We start from the raw sequence: 18,597 nt of genomic DNA on the forward strand, positions 1-18,597 counted from the left end.
AGATTCGTTTTTTGTTCTTTCTGTAAATTTTTAAGTCCTAACGGAATTGACCAATCGCGCAGCTGGGCATTTTTCTTTTGTAGGCATCCTCCGAGAATAGGTTAGGTCGTTAGGTTGAGAACGACTAGTTGACCAAGTTTTACGTCCATTTTCTCAGAGGGCAGATTAGGACAGGTGTCCCGGCCCTCGTCCCCCGACCCCGACCCTGAAGCGAGGTGGCCGCTCACAGGTTAGGTTTCTCTCTGGTACTCTGGTTGAGATATGAAAATACGAAGCCGGTGACGGCGGTGACGAGCTCACGAGTGAACGGGAGAAAAGTTGTTTAAATACATGTATATACATCTGTCTTGTACTTTATTATTAATTTTTTTGAACGTGACATAGATAAAATGGATAGCAGTGTAACTAACGATGCAACAATGGGACCTGAATTAATAAAAAGTTACCAGCAGATATTGCTTAACAATGTGTTTGCACAGGTACAACTATAAGTGGAGTTATACCTCTTAATTAGATCTTATGTAGTGATTCCTTGTTTATATTAAATTTGTTACATTCTAAAAATCGAATGCGCTACGTTACAGAAACTTGAGCAAAATGAAAAACACACCAAGACAGTAACCGATTACAAGAATAGGCACAAAAAGGTAATAGAGGGACTTGAAGTATATCCGTTATCCGTCTCTGAGAATTGTATGGTACCCATCGGCAAGCGGGCATTTATGAAAGGAAAATTAACTCATACTAACGAAATCTTGGCATTTTTGGGAGATGGCTATTTTGCCAAATACAGCGCGTCACAAGCGATCGCATTGTGCAACAGGAGAATAGCGTGTATAAATATCATGTAAATCTTTGAAAATTATTTATATCAGATTCTACAACTTGTTACGCGTTATTATGTTCAGGGGCGGATGAAATGCTGAAGAGTTTAGAAACTGAGAGGAACTTGTACGAAATGAGACAATATCTTCCATCGGGACATGATGTTTTTGGAAAAGAGGACGGAAAAGATATCGTGGAACATTGGACTGAGAATAAGCTTGACGAGTGGAGAGGTATATAAAACATTTTTACATTTTTATTTACATTACGCTGGAGACGAAAATTAAAATCGTCTTTTTTTGCAGTACAACATAGAGAGCGCGAGAAGGAGTATCGTCAGAAATTAGCAAAGTTGAAAGAAAAGGAAAAGACTGACGTTCGTACCGAGAAAGATATTTTCAAGAGACTTGACGAATTAGAGATAGAAGAGGAATTAGAAGATGAAATTTACAGGTTACAATTTAGTTGTGCAATTAAAGTTGCGGTCCACTTGACGCTACGAATACTTTGGAGCGTTCTTCTCCTTCTTTCTTCATTGAAAGAAAAGAGAAGAGGAATGCTTCGAAGCATTTGTAGCGTCAAGTGGACACCGCAGCCTAAAACTCACGTTCGATGATTTACCGTTCTATGATTGCAGATTGGAAGCTGAACGAAAAGAATTTTATGGCGATGATTTGAAAAACGGCGAAGCTTATGATGAATCGGAAGAGGATACATCCGATTCCGATCAAATTACAACAGAAATAATTCAGGAGGAATTAGAGAAGCTGAAAGATATCCAAACGGGCAGAATCACAAGTGGTACATCGAATATCACTTCTGACGCGGCTCAAGATAAAATTTTTGACACAAATACTACGAAGAATGAGGAATCTCATCCCTCTGCAAATTGTATTCAAGACACATTAACGGAGAGTTGTTCGCCTGAAAAAGGAACTGAGGAAGTGTCTAAAGACACAAGTATAAAGGAAAGAAGGAGGATATCGTTCGCTGAACCATGTGTTATGGAAGGCGAAGGCAATGCAGAAATATCAATACCTCAGGAAGCTTGTTCTGTTCCAAAGCGAGAAGATACATATGAAATCTCTGAAGATGAAGGTGACACCGTTAGGATTGAATTTTCACATTCGTCCCATATTCCATATTTGATTGAATCAAATGACACGGAGATACAAAGCCCGATAGATATTTATAAAATGTTTAGTACTCCTAAGTCTATTTTGAAAAGATCTCCAAACGATATGATTTACGATCGAGTTGCTCCTTTAAACGAGTATAGCAGTACAGATACGGAAGATGAAGACGAATACGTTAATTCTGCATATAGTTCTGTGAGTAAAAATAATAATTTAATAATGTTGTTTTTACATAGATAATTGTACGTACGCTAATAGACATTTTTGCAGGTAATCCAAGAGAAAGTTCAAGAAAGTAAAATATCGCCGGTAAATGACGTTTCGGTAAAGAAAGATGAAAAAAGAATTGTAAGTAGGTTCAAACTTGAACGAGCCGGAAGAAAGAAGTGACTTGTAAATATATGTTGAATACATATTGAAATTAAAATTTATTTTCGCAATACATACCCGAATAAATATAAATTTTCCAAGATCACACTTATAATCCACTTCATATTTCAGAAGTTTTTTTTATTATCGAATCTACAAAAATTGCGGTCTATCCTACGCGACAAGTCGATATGCTTCGAATATATTTTGGAGTAATGCGCGAGCTCATTAACTTCAATAATAATTAAGAAAAATGTAGGATAATTTACATAATATTTACAATAAATTTATTTTTGCGATTTCCATACAATAAGTGATCCATTTAACTTTTCGATAGGATGGCGGGAGGACATGGTAATAAATGAAAATAGACATAATTACTGTCTAACGTAACATTAATTCTATGTTGAAAACAATCCACTATCTCACACATCCTTAAGAATATTATATAGGTGCTTTCTCGACCAGCTTGAACCAGTGGCCGCATTCGCAACGGCGTGGAGGACCTTGATGCAGCCACATCCAGTTCACGTGTAACGAATCCTCGTCGCAGATGCATCCCATTATGCGACTTTCGAACGCGCTATAGACTATATTGGGATCTTCCTTTGTGCTGATTGCTCGCCGCTTTATGGTCATATTGTATGGATCCTATAAAAAAAAAAACATTAACATGGTTGTAAAGAAAGTCTTTGATTATTAACAGCAAATTGCAGCAAAATTGAGAAATACTAAGGTAATAAAATATACACAAGTCTATAAAAACATTATCATAAGAGAGCTACGTTCTCATTGTAACGTTGATTTTTTATCTTTGATACTCGAAGCCTTATCGGGAGCTTAATTTTTTCGAGAGTATCGCGTACAACATTTCATTCAGAAAATAGCATAATAATTGTTATATCACTTATGTAACTATATTATATCACAAATAATAAATATATCATTGGTGTGCGCGTCAAAGCCATAGGAATATGTCTACATAGGCGTGTTAGCCGATCTGAAAACGTCACAACTTACATCGTTACCGGCTAAACGGGCGAGCATCTCCCTCTTCTCCAAGCCCGTGGCATGATCGAGCGGTTCGGCGACTGTCGAGAAAAAGAAAGAACACGTGAATCGACCAGAATTTTATCTTCTTTCTATCGTGCGCAATACGTCCGCCGTGCGTGGACCGAGAGAGTCAAAATCGATGGGCGAACGAAAAACATTACGTAATGCGGATAAACGCAAAAATGCGAAAAATATGTGCGGGACGATTCGGCGGCGAACGATATTTACATTCTTTCTTTTGGGCGCACGCGAGGCCATAGGAGATCCGCCGTCGACATGTTTGGAGCACGGTACGAGCGCATAACCATGCCATTTTTCAGAAAGCGGAAGATATCGCACTACTAGCCGTCTCGGCCCGACTGGGTTAAGTCGTTCTCCCTTTATTCACGGATCGAACGATGCGCAGATCGCCGTCCCGTCCCGCCGAACGAGCGACGTGCGCGTGCGCGGCGCGAGGCGCTACGGTATACGCAAGAACGAAGAACGCGGCACGCGGCTGACAGCTCAGCCGACAAGTGAGAATTTCTAGCTATTTTTCGACTCTTTATATGCGCTTCTGTATACGTATGTCTGTCCTTCTCTCCTCGCTCGAAGCTTGCCGAGCGCGGCCGCGGCGGCCAGAATATCTCCTCCCAGCTGGCCAGTTCGGACACGAACCATTAGCACGAACGCAAACCATGTGCGGTTACCGAGCGAGACGACGTAGTTGAGTTGCACTTTCTCAGGCGGCGCGTCGGAAAATGCATGCGCACGAAAAAGGCCGGAATGGCCTCTCTCGGGTCGTGTATAAACTTATAACCTATAAACACAGTCGATATCCACGACGAATAGCGAATAGCTCCTCAATTCCGAGTAACTCTGAGTCTGAAATAGAGCTCGTTTGTCACACGTAGATGACAAAAATATATTCCAGTCTACCTATATTTCAAATTAAGATAGCTTCTCGCATACATGTGCGTGCAGTGAATACTTTCGACAAGTCATATTACATTATAAATCCATATATTTTTGACTAATAAAATACATGTAATAAAAATCAACATCTCTTACATCCTTTGTAGTAAAAATATTAATTATAAGAGTACACTTCTTATCGATTGTTTTTTTTCTTTTAAGAACGAATTGACGTTATAAAATGGTACGGAAACGATCAATAGAGTTGAACGTTTTTGGTAGGAAAAGTTGATTCCAAATTTCGGCATTATTAAAAATTGCACACTATTAAAATTACAGTCGAGCGCGCGTGAGTTGCGGGATTCTTTATACATTACGATGCGGACGCATAAATACAGCCGCGGTATTAAATATTACAAACAATTTGATATAACAAATATCGGCGTAGAACATTTGAGGCATTTGTGGTACTCCGGTATACGCAGTGTTATGTATCAGGCTGTGCGGGCGGTTCTCGACCTCTCGCAAAGAAATCGAATATATGTCCAGCCTACGTCTATTTAAAAAAAATCTCCTTTCCATTTTTCTCACATTGTACTATTAGCATTATACTGTTAGCAGTACAAACCACTGCCCTGATTCTCGATAATGTACTTCGTTATGTATTGCGCCGATTTTTCAGTCAGTCCCAAGTTCGGTAACTCTCTCTCAAATTGATCGATGGTGCCTGCACCCGCGATGTAGCCGTTCAATTTCGCTGCCAGCGTAGAGGTACACAAGATCTCCGGTGTGGTAAGGCCCGATGTTTCGATCAGCCACGGATGATTCTGCAGTCGATACTTCTGGTGGTAACTGGACAGATACATAACTTTATTTAATTAAATTGGACGTGCATTATCTTTACATTATCTCAACGTTATCTTAATATTTTACTAGATAAGATAAGGCTTTATTTTTAACTTGAGCTCAAAAAGAGAAAGCCAACAAGTGGACTTGATTTACACATATACCTCAACACTCTTAATATTTCACTATTCTTTTAACTTTTCTATCGTGATTAATATTAATTTATTACTATTCGTCAAGCTGTTCAAACATCCACGTACAATATATAATTTGACATTACAATCACATCGTGTTACGTAATAATTATGTACATTTATATTTTGAGTGTTTTGTCAGCCGATACAAATGTTATATTAGTGTTTCAAGCAATAAGTACAAAGAATTAAATTCTGCTGAATAAGAGTCACACACAAAAATGAACGCAAATAAAATGACAACGTGACTTACTCTTCGGCTGGATGAAACTTCGCAAACTTCTTGATTTCTGTGACGAAGACTTCCCCGCGCTTTCGTTGCTCCTGTTCACGAGATTTTTCAGCTAGCAACCTTTGCTCTTCGTCATGATATAAGATCAGTGACGTGTACTGCAAATTAAATGAACATTTAACACTCAGTTGGCACACAAATGAATCATGTGAATCGCGTTGATCAGTTATTAGGTACATCCTGTACGGATCATACCTTCGATAACTCTCAAGTCGCTCTATATTTTTTACCGAAAATGATATATGATCGGACACAATTAACATGCGTCAACAACATACCTGTCTCTTAATCTTCCTCGTTAGACTATACTCGTGATTGCTCCAAAACAAGCTCAACAGATGGGTGTAAGACACTAGTTCTGGATCATATTCGATACTGACGACCTCCGTATGGTCCCCTCTACAAGCAGGAGTAAAGAACGCGTGAGGAATGATCTCGCGAAGCGAGGTGTGCGATTGCTGGGTGATAGCAAGACGGAAGATTTACATGTTTTTGTACGCTGGAGATTCCTTGGTGCCACCGGCGTAGCCGACGCAGGTTCTGATAACGCCGGGCAGCGCTCCGAAGAGAGAATCCCCCGCCCAGAAGCAGCCCATGCCGAAGGTGGCACGCTTGCCCTTGGTCTCCTCCAGTTGGCCCGGCATTCTGCTGAACGGGCAAACATTGTTACGTTTGACAATCGGACATGTGAAGTAGGCGCCGCACTGGTACGTCGAAATGGAGCAATTGTCCGCGAGAATGGCCCGAACCAGGCACGGTAGCATAACGGTAATCACGCGGCACGATCGCGACATCCTCGACGATTCGGTTTCCGCTCGACACGCCGCCCACTTTCGTGGACTTTCATGGACTCGCCGCCGCGTTCTGTGATACTTCCACGAGTTCCACGGTGGCATGCGTTAAACCGGTATCGCGGACGAGCGGTATCGGCCTGATTGTGGGACGGAGACGAGATCGGGCGAGAGGTGGTGGACGATGGTGGACGAGCGGGGCGGCGGCGACTGTGGCGAGCGCGAAGGAGGGGGACGCGCACGTGCTGAATGTCTACGCTTGCCCGAGAGCGTCACGGAGATGTCGCGTCATCGTGTGGGGTGCACGTGCGAAGAGGAAGGTCAGCGAAGGCCAATTCCGATCGATTCGCCCCGGAGTCTGAGTCTGGAGTATCGAGAGCGAATGACGAGATTGACCAGCGTCTCGCCAACATGGATCGTCGTAAACACTCCGGAACTCGTGACCTGAATGTTTGATACACTTAGCCATGACGAATTTTTCTTCGATAATATCGCTCTATATATTTATTTTTAAGGTGAGCGTTTGAACCCAGTCCTTGACATTAATTCTAATTATCAGTCGTCAAGCATAAAATTCGCTTTAAAAATTCTTGATTTTTTTTTTTTTTTTTTAATAGTATTAGGAAGACCTTGTAATGAATTAAATTATTTTGTCAAATTTTCTCGCGTTGTTATACGTGATACTCAAGCAATAAATTAAGGGCCACTATTTCCAACGTTCCGGTAACTTCTAACTGTAAACTTTTCAGAATAGCCGATAGAGGAGTTGGCTATTTCGATATAGTTAACGGTCGGTTATAAGTTAATAGACGTTTGAAATAGTGGTCCTAAACCGATGTGAATTTAGAAAATAGATTTAGATATTAGAATAAAGAGACACGGAAGTGTCTCGCGCCAAGTACCGAGCGAAACGAGACCGCACGTGACTCTTTTACGCGACGCGATATGGAATATACATAGAATCCGATGCTATTTTTCGTTTAAGCTCTCATCTCATTGTAGACACATGCCAAGTAACATATAGTAACAGGTATTATTAGTTGTTTAATCTACGGAGCGTATACTTAAGGATCTTCTTTTGGTTTTAGGTATTCTCCCGAGATTCTGTCCAGTTGATAAAACGATCGAGATCACACCTAGGACGATCAAAGTATAAGATCGAGATATTGCCTCTAATAACAATGGACTTATTTGATTTTGAATTTTTCATGGAGCTTGATTGACGGAGTCCGGCACGAGAGAATTACTTCGAAATCACAAGATTCTCTAAAATCTTTTAAAATGACTCGGAATTTCTTGCCACAAAATTTCACACAAATCGAGAATATTCAGGAATAGAGCGGAATGTTGTCCGTAGAATTTCGTCCTTTTTACCTTAAATGGCGAACGCACGTGGTCGGTTTACTCGAGCGATGATCTATCGGACTGTTGCCTGATACACGACTGATAGTCCTGATACACGACGATGCTTCTTTCTCAGAGAAATAGCAAATTCCTCGTGGCACTGAGTAGAACCGACTGTGGGAGTGTGGCATCCTACGGACGGCATTCGGTTTTTATGGGCGTCGAGCATGTGTCTCTCCCCACCACATCGTCTCCTTCTCATTCTCCCACTTCATAGACGTTAATACCGTGCGATTCGCTCGTCTCAATAGACCTGAATAAACTCGTGCTCCTCTTATTGTACGTCGGAACAAAGGAATGACACGAAAAGGAAATATTTTTAAATAACATCAAAAGCTTGTTAACCTCGGAATGACCATGACCAAGTTACCATAACGTCCATAACCATGGGCTGTTATAAAAAAAAATATATATATATTATACGTTATGTTACGTTACATATACATATACATATACATATACATATGTATAAAGAGTATCGAAAATTGAATAACTTTTTCAAGTACGACATTGTTTATCATTCTGGAGTTCGTAACCGACGATTTATTTAATTTTATTACTTAGTATGTTAAGAAGTATATTTCAGAGTTGTAAAATATAACTTTAAAAAGAAGACGGTACCTGTGTATTCTGATATTTACTATCATCAACTGTCAGAGTACCGAAAATCTATAGTTTACGTGACGTATAGAAAAATATAGATTTTCAGAGTTGACAGTGAATATTGGAATGTAGCCGCGGTATCTCTCGGAATGTTTATTGGTAATACAAAATATCTTCGTGTTACAGATAAGTTTTTATGTAAAAGAAGATAAGCAGCGTGTTGCACGAATATCTAATATTACTTGAGGATATGTAGAAATAATAATTAAAACATTCGAACTTCATTATAATATTCTGACAAAACCTTCGTTTAATTTATTATCATTGTAAGCTCTATCTAATAACTAACATCTTATTTATGGAATCAAAATTTTATTGTGATAAAATAGTGAAATTCCTTCAATGGATCTATGACTACGGAAGTATCGTCCTTCCAACTTGAAAAAAGAACTTTTAGCCTTGTATAGACTTGTCTGATGATGTAACATGATATATATTTGTCACGTTTCAGGCGGACCGCGTACCCATTGACGCCAATGACCCCGTAGCTATTGGATATCTTTGATCGAGGACGTTAGATTGTAATTTCTCACAGGTGTACTTAGTCCTAAGAAATATTCCGTGTTCTCTTTTGATCTTTCGTACGTTATTATTTAACAAGATAAAATTATAAAATTGTACAAAATAATAGCAACAAGATAAAAATGATTAATAAAAGTAACATAATAAAACAAATTAACTCAATATATAACAAGCATATTTTTTTAGATAATTTAAAAGTTTGAATATGTATATATCACGCGCGATTTGCTTTATTATCGAATTTAATCTGCTGAGTATTAAGAATAAAGTAGAACTGAATGAACAATATCTTATTAAAAATATCTGGCTTGACGTTAAATATTTCTGATGATGTATGGAGTACGAATGCATGACGCCTTGATATACACCGTATATTTAAAATTGAGTGCGATTATTTGAAAATATATCATCGAGGATAAATTTGGATACGTAAGATTATTCGATATCAAATAGCGAAGATTTAGAGAAACAAAACATTTAGTATTTATATGTTAAATATAAACAGTAATATAGGAAATTTTGATAAAACGCATCTTCAGTTGAAAAATGTGCATCGTAATGAAAATGATTGGGCGATATCAAAAGATAACGAAATTACCTCGAAATACTTTTAGATTAGACTCGTCTTCCACCGAGCGGTCTGCTCTTGAGAGGTAAATTTACTACAACTGTGAAATACCGAGAAATAAATTTTAAGGTATGAAAAATACAAATAGAGTATCGAGTAACACTCGTGTATTTAACATCGCGTTCTTATTTATTGTCAATTGTGGCTCTAACGAGGCTCAATAAAGCGCGGTGGTTGCATCAGAAGAGACGGAGCGCGCGCGCGCGATGCACAGTTGATTAAATCAGTTCTCAATTGGAAGTCGACTGATGTAATCTTCCTCCCGTGGCCGCTAAGCCACATCTCGTAGACGTACATATCACCATGACTGTCATTATATGGCTATTATCAGTCACTATTCAGTTCCTGACCCGTTATGTATCTTGGAAGCTGTACACAAGCGGAAACTGTACTGATAAGCGCGTTAAAAATGACCCACAGAAACATCGTGACTGAAATAGGTGAAATCCGCGCTTCAAAGAACGATTACATGCTGTGAGGTAATAGTACATATAAATTTTCAACTCATGTTCATATCTCTGATATAAATATAAGCTGCTAAATAGAAAGATTTTAGTCAAATTTACGTTTGATCTCTCGTGATAAATAAATATTAAATAACAAAACTCGCAAATTGTTCATCAACCGAACAACTCGTTGCCTCTTATTCGCATGGCATTTCTTCGCGATTCTTAAATCATATTGTAATGCACTGAGAAATGAGTCAATATTTATAAAATAACAATTTCTTATTGAAAGCGTTGGAGTTCGTATCGAGAGCGTATATGAAAAGTTGATGAACTACCTTTTTGCGGGTTACATAAGATAAGATATATAAGATACAAGATATACGAAGATAACATGTACAGTAATTTTATTTTTATATATAATGTTACTATATTACAATACGATATAAACAGGTGGTAGACGTCACATAAATCCATTTCAAATACAGCCATTGAAATCAACTTTCGCCATAGACATTCGCAATCAAATCATGCGTCAACTATCGCACGTGTGCTACGTACTTTTAATTGGAATAATCGCGGCGATTATCATTAGTTTCACGATTAACGCGTAATTGCAAGACGCGGAACGAGTCACGCGACTGCTATCGTGAAGGCCGGAAGCCGCGTAAAGTTTGGCAACGTTTATTATGCATCGTGGAGGAATGTATGAGCGTTTATTTGTACTATTTACTTCCTTCGAAGATCCCTCTTTGTATTTTTAATTTGGATGCGATTTGACGTAAACGTGTACAAAAAATACGACCGTTCGGCAGGACAAATGATTATTTTACACACGATCCTGTATATACGCGTGATCTCGAATAAAGTTTGCTACCATTTTGATTCGCTGGTATTCTCCCTCGTTACACGGGGATGCGTAAAATTTACTCGAAAAAAAAGAAGTAAAGTTTACATATTTATATCTCGAATATCTCCGGCACGAATTGTCGAATTAAACTCGAAAGCTTCACGCGTTTGTCAAAGGCGCAACACAGGTGCAACATTGTAAATCAGCGATGTATATAGCGACTTGCTATATGCGGAACAAGGAATTCAAGTGAAAAGTCTTTAGTTGTAATAGACAGATAAATACTACATATCAAAATTTACAAATAAATCTTTAAATCGATATAAAAAACAGTTTCCACTCAATCCTTACAGCTAGTCTCATAAAAAATATTGGAAGATGTCTGATAGTCTTATACCTGTTTGCGGGGATACTAGAAAAACTCGAATCTAGGTAGTACCTACGAATGTTGTGACACACATCTCTTGTCTTTCTAGTAGTCTATACATTTCCTTTAATATAACAATAAATAAAGTAAAAGTCTGTACAATACTTGAACGCTTTAGGCGCAGGATAGTTGTAAAACAAAAATGCAATTATAATTTCTACAAATGTAAGTACATGCTCTGAGTAGTCATCGTAACAAGGTGTTGTTGATACCGAGCTTGTTCAAACGCTGCGATTCGCGTGAGAATCGCAGAAAAAACATGATTTAAGTACATGCCGTTCGTGCGACATCAAAACCGATAACTGTTTTGATTTTAAAGCTGTCGACACGCGCCACCGCGGTTATCTGTGATGTACATAATGTCGCTCTATATGTGCTAAGAAAATATATGTATATGTATATATATATATATATCTAATAAAAAAATATCACGACCCTCAGGCTCGGATTAAACGCGCGACTCGAAAAATTGCGGAAGTACAAGAACGCAGCGTTGAGTCTTGGAAAAAATACTGGAAGATATAATTGCGAGAATATATTCTCGTTTGTGTGCGCGAAAGATTCCGGTGAGCTCCGACGACATCGTAGATAACAGTGGGCAAGGACAAGAAAAACGAGATTGTAATTAGCGCGTTTACATGACGGTGCAGCAGCTCTTCTTCGAGTGATTATCGCTCACGATCTCACTGGTGTTCCCAGTGAAGCGCTGGGTGAAATCGTCGGTGCTGAGATCGGAATTGGAGATGGACGAGACCGGCATCGGGATGCCGTTCCCGTTCGCGTCTAAGGAGCCGCCGGATATGTGCCGGTTCTGCGCCCGTTTCTTCTTCAGATCCGACAGGGATTTCACGAAAACAACGGACACGTGTATGTTGATCTTGCCGTTGGTGTCAGCGTCCGTAGAGTAAACCGGCGACTGCGGCTGGCTGCCGACCAGCGGGTCAGGCCCTGTCACTGCTGTTCAGGCAAACACGTAAATCCAATGTGCTACTTCCCCCCGTCAAGCGTGCCGACTTTTCGATCGACGCGATCGCCACTTTTCCGCCCCTCCACCTCAACCCCATTTTCTATCCCTATGCGCACTGATCACAATTAAAAAAAAATAAAATATAAAAAAAAGAGAAAAAATCAAGGATGTCAACACTATGAGTCTCATGCGCCAAGCCTGACATGCGCTTTCAGCAACAAGCGTTTCGAAAACATTGCACCAACAAGGACCATCATATGCACATCGGTGTGTACATACGTATTGTTACTAAATAGTTCAACGGTTGCGTTTTACGCAAGCAAAATCAATGGATACACAAGAGAGAAAGAGAGATAGAGATAGAGAGATAGAGAGATACAGAAAGAATATGATAATTACGGCAGTTACGTTACAAAGAACAAGAGCGTTGTTTAATGACTATGGATATATCTATACGTCTTCACATTTTGCTACAATGGAATTTTTTCAACGTTCGGATCTACGAACGATCGATCTACCTGTATTTGCGCGTTATCATTATCGATCGTAATCTAAGTACTATCGAATGAAATACGGCGTGATAATTTTATCTAGGTATTCTAGATAAAATTGTTGTCGTCTAGAAAACGCAAGCATAAAGATCCGTTGGTAATTCGCCCATCAATGGCTCGTCCTCACTATATCTGATATGTCTTTCTTTTTACTTCTCGAATTGACTACTTCAATAACAGAGGAGTGCGACCCCTTATTACTTCACCACATAATACAATGGGTACAAAGCATTCGCCGATTAGAGAATTCGCTATCAATCTTTAATACAAAGTGTATAGAACTTGACGACAGGTATACATAAAAATTTGTAGAGCTGCGATCAACCTTAGGTCATGCTTTAGGCTCAAAACTCGCCCGTTATACTACGGACGTATTATATTTATCCAGTAAAATATTTACCAAATAGTCATCTAAGCATATAGGGCGATTCTTAATTTTACATATTAAGATCTTTTTCTTGTTTTGAACTCTCGATCCACTTCCTGTGATATAATTAAGAATCGTCCTGTATGCTTTTATTCTAGAGGAAACTTGCGCATAGTACAATATGTATAAAGAATGTAGAATATATCTGTCGATTCTACTTATTGTACGTCCTACTAGCATGATATATATATGGTTCTCTAAATCGATTAGGCTCCAGTTTATGTAAGAAATTACAGAAACAATTCGACATATCTATAATAAATACCACATCCGTTTGATTATTATTCTATTTTGCGCTCAGTGGCCGCTAAGCTTTGCTAAAACGGTCCACAAAGATACGCTAAGGAAGCCAGTACCACTTTTAGGCCTTGCCAAAGAGATTCGATATGAATATAAAGCGAAATGTGTACGTGTATGTGTGCGTTTTAACGTGAGAACACTTCCAGAGAGAAAAATGCATTGTGTTATGCGCAGCACATGTAGATATACGTTTTACGTACACCATGAGCAAATAACTTCTGGCGCAGTGTGATATGTATGATACGAAAAAGATAACGCAATTAAATGCATCGTACAGATCGTGAAATGTAATAATTAAAGAAATAGAAAAGTGACGTAGAAAACTAACCTCGCAATTATTCAGGAGCACGCAGTAGTGAAAAAAAAGAAGAAAAAGCTGGTAAATAATCGACAGCTAACACAATGAGTTCGACAGAGTACATTTATGGGATTTTACAATTAGCAGATTAGTATGTATATAATATACATATATATTTCGGATTGTTTGATCCTTTAGGATTATTCAATATTGTTTTCTAATAGTGTGTATATAAAATTTTGTTTATTAATATATAAAAATATAAAGATGCGCTTTTTTGTCAGACTTAACAAGAAATTGTCCGCGCACTCTCAGTATGATTAATCATTCTATAATAATCGTTATTTTCTCTTCTTTCGCCACAATTTTTTATAATTTTTAATGAGTATATGACTTATATACATATATAAAACTTCAAATACAATCTTGAAAAATTTTATGCTCGCGTTAACTTTCCTACGTTTTGGGCATTATGAATCACAAATGAGCATGATATACACGTATATACGTACATGTATACATGTGCAATTCTTGAATCACACGATCGAGGTACATATTTTTGGAAGTCTCTTCGCACAAAGCTACCATTTACCACAATAGTCTACTCAACCACAACCAATGCAAGCAAGAATACATTTGGAATGTACCTGAATCTTTATCAACATCTTCGCGAAGAAAAGACTCGTTGTCTTTTCCTTCGGGACCTTTCCGCACCGCTGAAGTCAGCGCGCCGGAATCAGTCTCGTGGTCCCCTACCTCCTGCGTATTGTTCTCCAACGGCGGAATACTAGGCGTAGGAGCGCTAACATACGTCTGAAAAAGAAATATCCCACATAGTATTTATATCTCGAAGAAAGAGAGCAGGGAAAATATATAAGATATTTTTAATTTCCCCTTATTTTTTTTTATCGTACCTGTTGCGCTTGTAACCTTAAGCGAGTTTCTTCCTGGGCGTCTTTTTTCGTAGTAAGAACTTTGTCTCGAATGGATGTTCGACGTACGCTTTGCGTTCGCGTATTTATGCTTTGCGATCTGCGTACCCTACGCCCTTGCGCTTCACGAAGTCGTTTACTCTCCTGTTCCGTTTTCAATTCCACTATCCTCTCCCTAATTTCCGGATCTTCGCATATATCTGCAACATATTAAAATATTAAAATATAGAGTAACAATAAGGCAATAATCGAAATAGATCGGCAAGTCTTACCCGCGGGAGTTTCGTCGTGTTTATTTCTGGCATTTAGGTCGGCTCCGTTTTGCACCAATAATTCAAGTACTTCCAACTGTAATACAAAGTTGTGTATAAGACTTAAAATAACATTTAAAATATATTAAAAAATTGTTGCTATTAATTGCTATCTAAAAGAGGCGGGAAAACAGATTTGCTTTCAATCTTAATAAACATAGTTATAACAATCCTATAATTTGTAGTTGCGTATATCCACGTACATAAAAAAAAGGATTTAAACTTACGTGTCCCCAACATGCGGCTGCATGAACTGGCTGCCATTTGTCATTGTCCTCTACATCCGTTGATACATGTTGGTCAAGAAGAAATTCCACGACTCGTAAGTACCCATTTGCCGCTGCTATATGAAGCTGTAATGAAAATTGTAACGAAAATATATAATTTTTTCTTTTTCTCAAATTAACAGATCTTAACGAGGGTGTATACTTACAGGCGTAGCACCTTGATGATCTTTATATTCGAGGTCACCTCCTAGAGAAGCAATCTTTTGCAAATCACGTAACATTTGAACCTCGGTTGAAGCTCTTGTTTCATCTATTAATTCTTGAGTAACTCCTCGTCTTGCCATCTCTCCTGCGTTATAAAAATATAATTTTTAACGTAAATACGTGACATTACTAGTCGCACTGTATGTCTTAAAGTGGCAATCTTTAAACGTTGACAAAAAATTCTATTACCTTCGATACAATCCAACGTTTTTTCATCTTCGCAAATGTCGTACGGCATATTGCCATCAGCATTAACGGCTAATAAATTCGCACCTCTGGCAATAAGGTATTTGACTAAATGCAAGTGACCACACGTGGCAGCGGCGTGTAACGGTGTCCATTTCTCACTGTCTTCCGCATTCACGTTAGCACCGAATTCAATGAGTAGCTTCATCATCTCTTCATTGTCATCTATGCAACACTGATGCAGCGCCGTCAAACCGTCTTCGTTCGTCGAGTCAGGATTTACGCCCTTTTTCAAAAGCCTTCTTACTGGAAAGAGAATAAACGTTGGTGACGTAACGCGCCGATACACAGATGTATTTGTTTCGAACAATATATGTACAAAATTTCTTACCTTCATCGATGTCATTTCTCGCAGCGGCTTCCAACAACATAACGCTGTCGCTGAAGTATATGTGACGCTTATTACTCGCATGCCTAGTTTGGTGCCGCAGCCATTCCTTCTCGCGTTGCCTCCACACTTTTAATTGTTGAAGTCTACGATGACGCGCCAGGTGTAACCGTTCTTGCGTGGTCAGTCTTTCAACGTGTACCATCTCTGCCACTAACTCTGAGTGTTCCATTGTTACGCGCTTATAATTTTTGCAAGTATATTTACCTGTTCACAAAAAAGAGAGAAGAAAACGTCACACGACACGTAGATAGAATTTAAACAGACACATACACGCACATACACACATACATAACGCATTTTTGTGCAACTGTATCAAGAAAACAAAGTAACTCGTTCCAGAATAAACGTGTCGTAAACGCTCGTGAGCCACGTTCGATTTTGTTAACAATAGCATACATTCATCTTGTTTTCACTAAATGTATTTCAGAAGACAATCACAAAACTGAAGAAATTGGGGGGGAAAAAAAAAAGTAAATTCAGGCGGCTTTACCTTTACGCTTACAAAGCCAAGATCTCATTCTCAGATAATTAAAAATTGTTTGATAAATACCAGACGTCATTCTGGCGTAATCGGGAGATTTTCACTTATTTCAATAACGCACACGCAACTTAACCGATCTCTCCTGCGTTACACCTGGCGGGAACGATAGCATATTTTAACCAGATGTTCCCTCAAAACTTATCAAGTACTTAGACAAGTAAACATACAATATTTGCACAAATGTTCGTACCCGTTGACAAAAAAAGGGGCTTTTTTGTGAACGACGATTCAACACGTTCCAACGAATGTTCTTTCAAAATTGTGTGTTTCTAAAAATACTGCACAAAAACAAGATTAGTGCGGCTATCTTGAGAATTTTTAGAGATTTATCTCGCGGATAAAACCACAATGTGTAATCAATGAATATATATATTTATATATTTTTAATTAGATATGACGATAACGAATGATGATAATGAAAATCTTCGTTAGGCATGCAGAGTATATAGACTATGCGTGCCTGTGTAACACATCCGCAATAAATTCTATCCTTAATCTCAGGTAATACCTACGTTACGTCATTGGATCAAGAATGTACATATTTAAACATTCCACAATCTCGGTACACGAAGCAAGCTTTACATTTACAGAGAGAATTTAAAAAACGGGAGCCGAGCACACAGGTCTCGATAAACACGCCTTATTTTTCCTCCTTAAAAGAAAGTATAAATCCGCTAACGAAATAACGGGAAGAAATTGATTTTTTTTTTTTTTTTTTTTTTTTTTAGAAAACAGTTAAAACATAGGAGCACTACAGTTTTCTCAATGCGAACTCCGATTCGAATCGGTCGCACGATTTCTCGACAACCTGGTGACGCGAGAGGCGCGTGTGAGACGCATAGGAGATACTCGCTGATCGTTCATCGAGCCTGACGTCCGGTTGCACGTTACTCGGCGCACAATCACCGTGGAAAGGTGCACGGCAGAGTAATATTCCGTCTCGCGGGGTTTCATCGCATCCTCCTCCTCCGTGCGGGGCGATCGGAGACGCGGCGCGTGATCCAGCGGGGAAACGCGTCGTCGAGATTCGAGATGGAGTTTACTTCCTGCCAATTACATCGCTTTTCGGAGGGTAACCGAAGCCGTCTCGGCCGTCGCGCGATCAAGGCCAGGACGCGAGGCGCGAGGCGCGTATCGCGCAGGATCTCACGGGAACCGGGAACGTGAGAAAGCCGCGGGGGAGGGGGTGGGATACTCTCGCGCACACACACACACACACACAGGTACGGATCAGCGCGATTGAGCGAGGCGCCGAAAATCGGGGGAAAAACAATCCTCTCTCTCTTTTTTACTTACGTATGCAAACGCGCGGCTCGGGGCTCGGCCCGCTCGACACGCGGCCGCGGCTGCGGAGGTGGCGATAGCGGTGGTGCGCGTGGTCCCGCTCCTTCCTTCTCCCCCTATTTCCTCCGCGATCGCGCGAGCGGAATGCAACGAGGGACGAGGGACGAGGAGGCGCTCGGACGCACGGGCGGCGGGGCCGGGACCGGGGCGATTCATTCGCGTCGCGCTTCGCGCCTGTCGCCGCGATAACCTACGACGATTACGGCATAATCCGCGAGCGAGCGAACGAGCGAGCGCGATCCCGCCGGATCCGGCTCGGCCTCGGCCTCGGCGCGCGCGTCCCGCGAGACAGATACTGGATGGCCGGTGGCGTTCTGGCGTTCCCGTGCCTGCCAGCGCGTGCAGCCGCGGAAACGTCTACCTGTCGGTCGCCATTTTTAAACTGCCTGCGAGACTGCGAGACTCGCGAGTTGCGATAGTCCGAGAGATCGCGCCCGCGCCTGCGCACGCCTCGCCTC

The 18,597-nt window shown here is 39.9% G+C and overlaps 4 protein-coding genes and 1 long non-coding RNA gene across 15 annotated transcripts; 2 read left to right on the forward strand and 3 right to left on the reverse strand.

The window, feature by feature from the left end:
• Window positions 1-84: 84 nt before the first annotated feature.
• Window positions 85-2,405, forward strand: Uri (unconventional prefoldin RPB5 interactor). Of its 2 annotated transcripts, XM_077417525.1 has the most exons (7): window positions 85-229; window positions 385-479; window positions 585-834; window positions 909-1,058; window positions 1,131-1,278; window positions 1,463-2,156; window positions 2,232-2,405. In XM_077417525.1, the coding sequence occupies exons 2-7, from the start codon at window positions 390-392 to the stop codon at window positions 2,349-2,351; spliced, it is 1,452 nt and encodes a 483-aa protein (XP_077273651.1). In that variant the 5' UTR covers window positions 85-229; window positions 385-389; the 3' UTR covers window positions 2,352-2,405. The 2 variants fall into 2 exon arrangements, with proteins under 2 accessions (XP_077273651.1, XP_077273652.1); XM_077417526.1 differs by lacking the exon at window positions 85-229 and having other exon boundaries at window positions 237-479.
• A 195-nt stretch (window positions 2,406-2,600) lies between these two features.
• Window positions 2,601-3,873, reverse strand: LOC143903698 (cytochrome c oxidase subunit 5B, mitochondrial). Its single transcript, XM_077417562.1, has 3 exons — window positions 3,612-3,873; window positions 3,351-3,421; window positions 2,601-2,981 (listed from the first exon to the last, which is right to left on the reverse strand). Exons 1-3 carry the CDS (start codon window positions 3,694-3,696, stop codon window positions 2,775-2,777), a joined length of 363 nt encoding a protein of 120 aa, XP_077273688.1. The 5' UTR covers window positions 3,697-3,873; the 3' UTR covers window positions 2,601-2,774.
• Window positions 3,874-4,368: 495 nt separating this feature from the next.
• Msra (methionine sulfoxide reductase A) lies at window positions 4,369-7,993 on the reverse strand. Of its 3 annotated transcripts, none has more exons than XM_077417544.1 (5): window positions 7,775-7,993; window positions 6,096-6,257; window positions 5,888-6,008; window positions 5,571-5,707; window positions 4,369-5,129 (listed from the first exon to the last, which is right to left on the reverse strand). In XM_077417544.1, the coding sequence occupies exons 1-5, from the start codon at window positions 7,933-7,935 to the stop codon at window positions 4,892-4,894; spliced, it is 819 nt and encodes a 272-aa protein (XP_077273670.1). In that variant the 5' UTR covers window positions 7,936-7,993; the 3' UTR covers window positions 4,369-4,891. The 3 variants fall into 3 exon arrangements, with proteins under 3 accessions (XP_077273670.1, XP_077273671.1, XP_077273669.1); XM_077417545.1 differs by having other exon boundaries at window positions 6,096-6,254; window positions 7,775-7,990; XM_077417543.1 differs by having other exon boundaries at window positions 6,096-6,844; window positions 7,775-7,910.
• Window positions 6,777-8,105, forward strand: LOC143903704 (uncharacterized). Its single transcript, XR_013258789.1, has 2 exons — window positions 6,777-6,915; window positions 7,489-8,105. It is a non-coding gene; the product is annotated as an uncharacterized LOC143903704 (long non-coding RNA).
• Window positions 8,106-10,453: 2,348 nt separating this feature from the next.
• Mypt-75d (Myosin phosphatase targeting subunit 75D) lies at window positions 10,454-18,541 on the reverse strand. Of its 8 annotated transcripts, none has more exons than XM_077417517.1 (9): window positions 18,092-18,541; window positions 16,195-16,458; window positions 15,807-16,109; window positions 15,560-15,702; window positions 15,354-15,479; window positions 15,088-15,163; window positions 14,798-15,015; window positions 14,531-14,696; window positions 10,454-12,297 (listed from the first exon to the last, which is right to left on the reverse strand). In XM_077417517.1, exons 2-9 carry the CDS (start codon window positions 16,421-16,423, stop codon window positions 11,975-11,977), a joined length of 1,584 nt encoding a protein of 527 aa, XP_077273643.1. In that variant the 5' UTR covers window positions 16,424-16,458; window positions 18,092-18,541; the 3' UTR covers window positions 10,454-11,974. The 8 variants fall into 8 exon arrangements, with proteins under 8 accessions (XP_077273643.1, XP_077273646.1, XP_077273644.1 ...); XM_077417520.1 differs by lacking the exon at window positions 18,092-18,541 and adding an exon at window positions 17,702-17,984; XM_077417518.1 differs by lacking the exon at window positions 18,092-18,541 and adding an exon at window positions 17,649-17,984.
• Window positions 18,542-18,597: the final 56 nt, after the last annotated feature.

This window comes from Temnothorax americanus, unplaced genomic scaffold (assembly GCF_048541705.1).
Source record: "Temnothorax americanus isolate GAGA-0224 unplaced genomic scaffold, ASM4854170v1 Scaffold49, whole genome shotgun sequence".
Lineage (NCBI taxonomy): Eukaryota > Metazoa > Arthropoda > Insecta > Hymenoptera > Formicidae > Temnothorax > Temnothorax americanus.

Bases quoted from the DNA above. Each gene is read 5' to 3' on its own strand.
- Uri (XM_077417525.1), top strand. From the start codon at position 390: ATGGATAGCAGTGTAACTAACGATGCAACAATGGGACCTGAATTAATA. The intron at 1,059-1,130 runs GTATATAAAACA...CTTTTTTTGCAG, and splicing joins TAAGCTTGACGAGTGGAGAG to TACAACATAGAGAGCGCGAG. The intron at 1,279-1,462 runs GTTACAATTTAG...CTATGATTGCAG, and splicing joins TTAGAAGATGAAATTTACAG to ATTGGAAGCTGAACGAAAAG.
- LOC143903698 (XM_077417562.1), bottom strand. From the start codon at position 3,696: ATGGCATGGTTATGCGCTCGTACCGTGCTCCAAACATGTCGACGGCGG. The intron at 3,422-3,611 runs GTAAATATCGTT...TTTTCTCGACAG, and splicing joins GTGCGCCCAAAAGAAAGAAT to TCGCCGAACCGCTCGATCAT. The intron at 2,982-3,350 runs GTAAGTTGTGAC...TTTTTTTTATAG, and splicing joins CCCGTTTAGCCGGTAACGAT to GATCCATACAATATGACCAT.
- Msra (XM_077417543.1), bottom strand. From the start codon at position 6,505: ATGCCACCGTGGAACTCGTGGAAGTATCACAGAACGCGGCGGCGAGTC. The intron at 6,009-6,095 runs GTAAATCTTCCG...TCCTGCTTGTAG, and splicing joins TCTCCAGCGTACAAAAACAT to AGGGGACCATACGGAGGTCG. The intron at 5,130-5,570 runs GTAAGTCACGTT...GTATCTGTCCAG, and splicing joins AAGTTTCATCCAGCCGAAGA to TTACCACCAGAAGTATCGAC.
- Mypt-75d (XM_077417515.1), bottom strand. From the start codon at position 16,814: ATGACGTCTGGTATTTATCAAACAATTTTTAATTATCTGAGAATGAGA. The intron at 16,110-16,194 runs GTAAGAAATTTT...TTCTCTTTCCAG, and splicing joins GAGAAATGACATCGATGAAG to TAAGAAGGCTTTTGAAAAAG. The intron at 15,164-15,353 runs GTAAGTTTAAAT...TTTGTATTACAG, and splicing joins CAGCCGCATGTTGGGGACAC to TTGGAAGTACTTGAATTATT.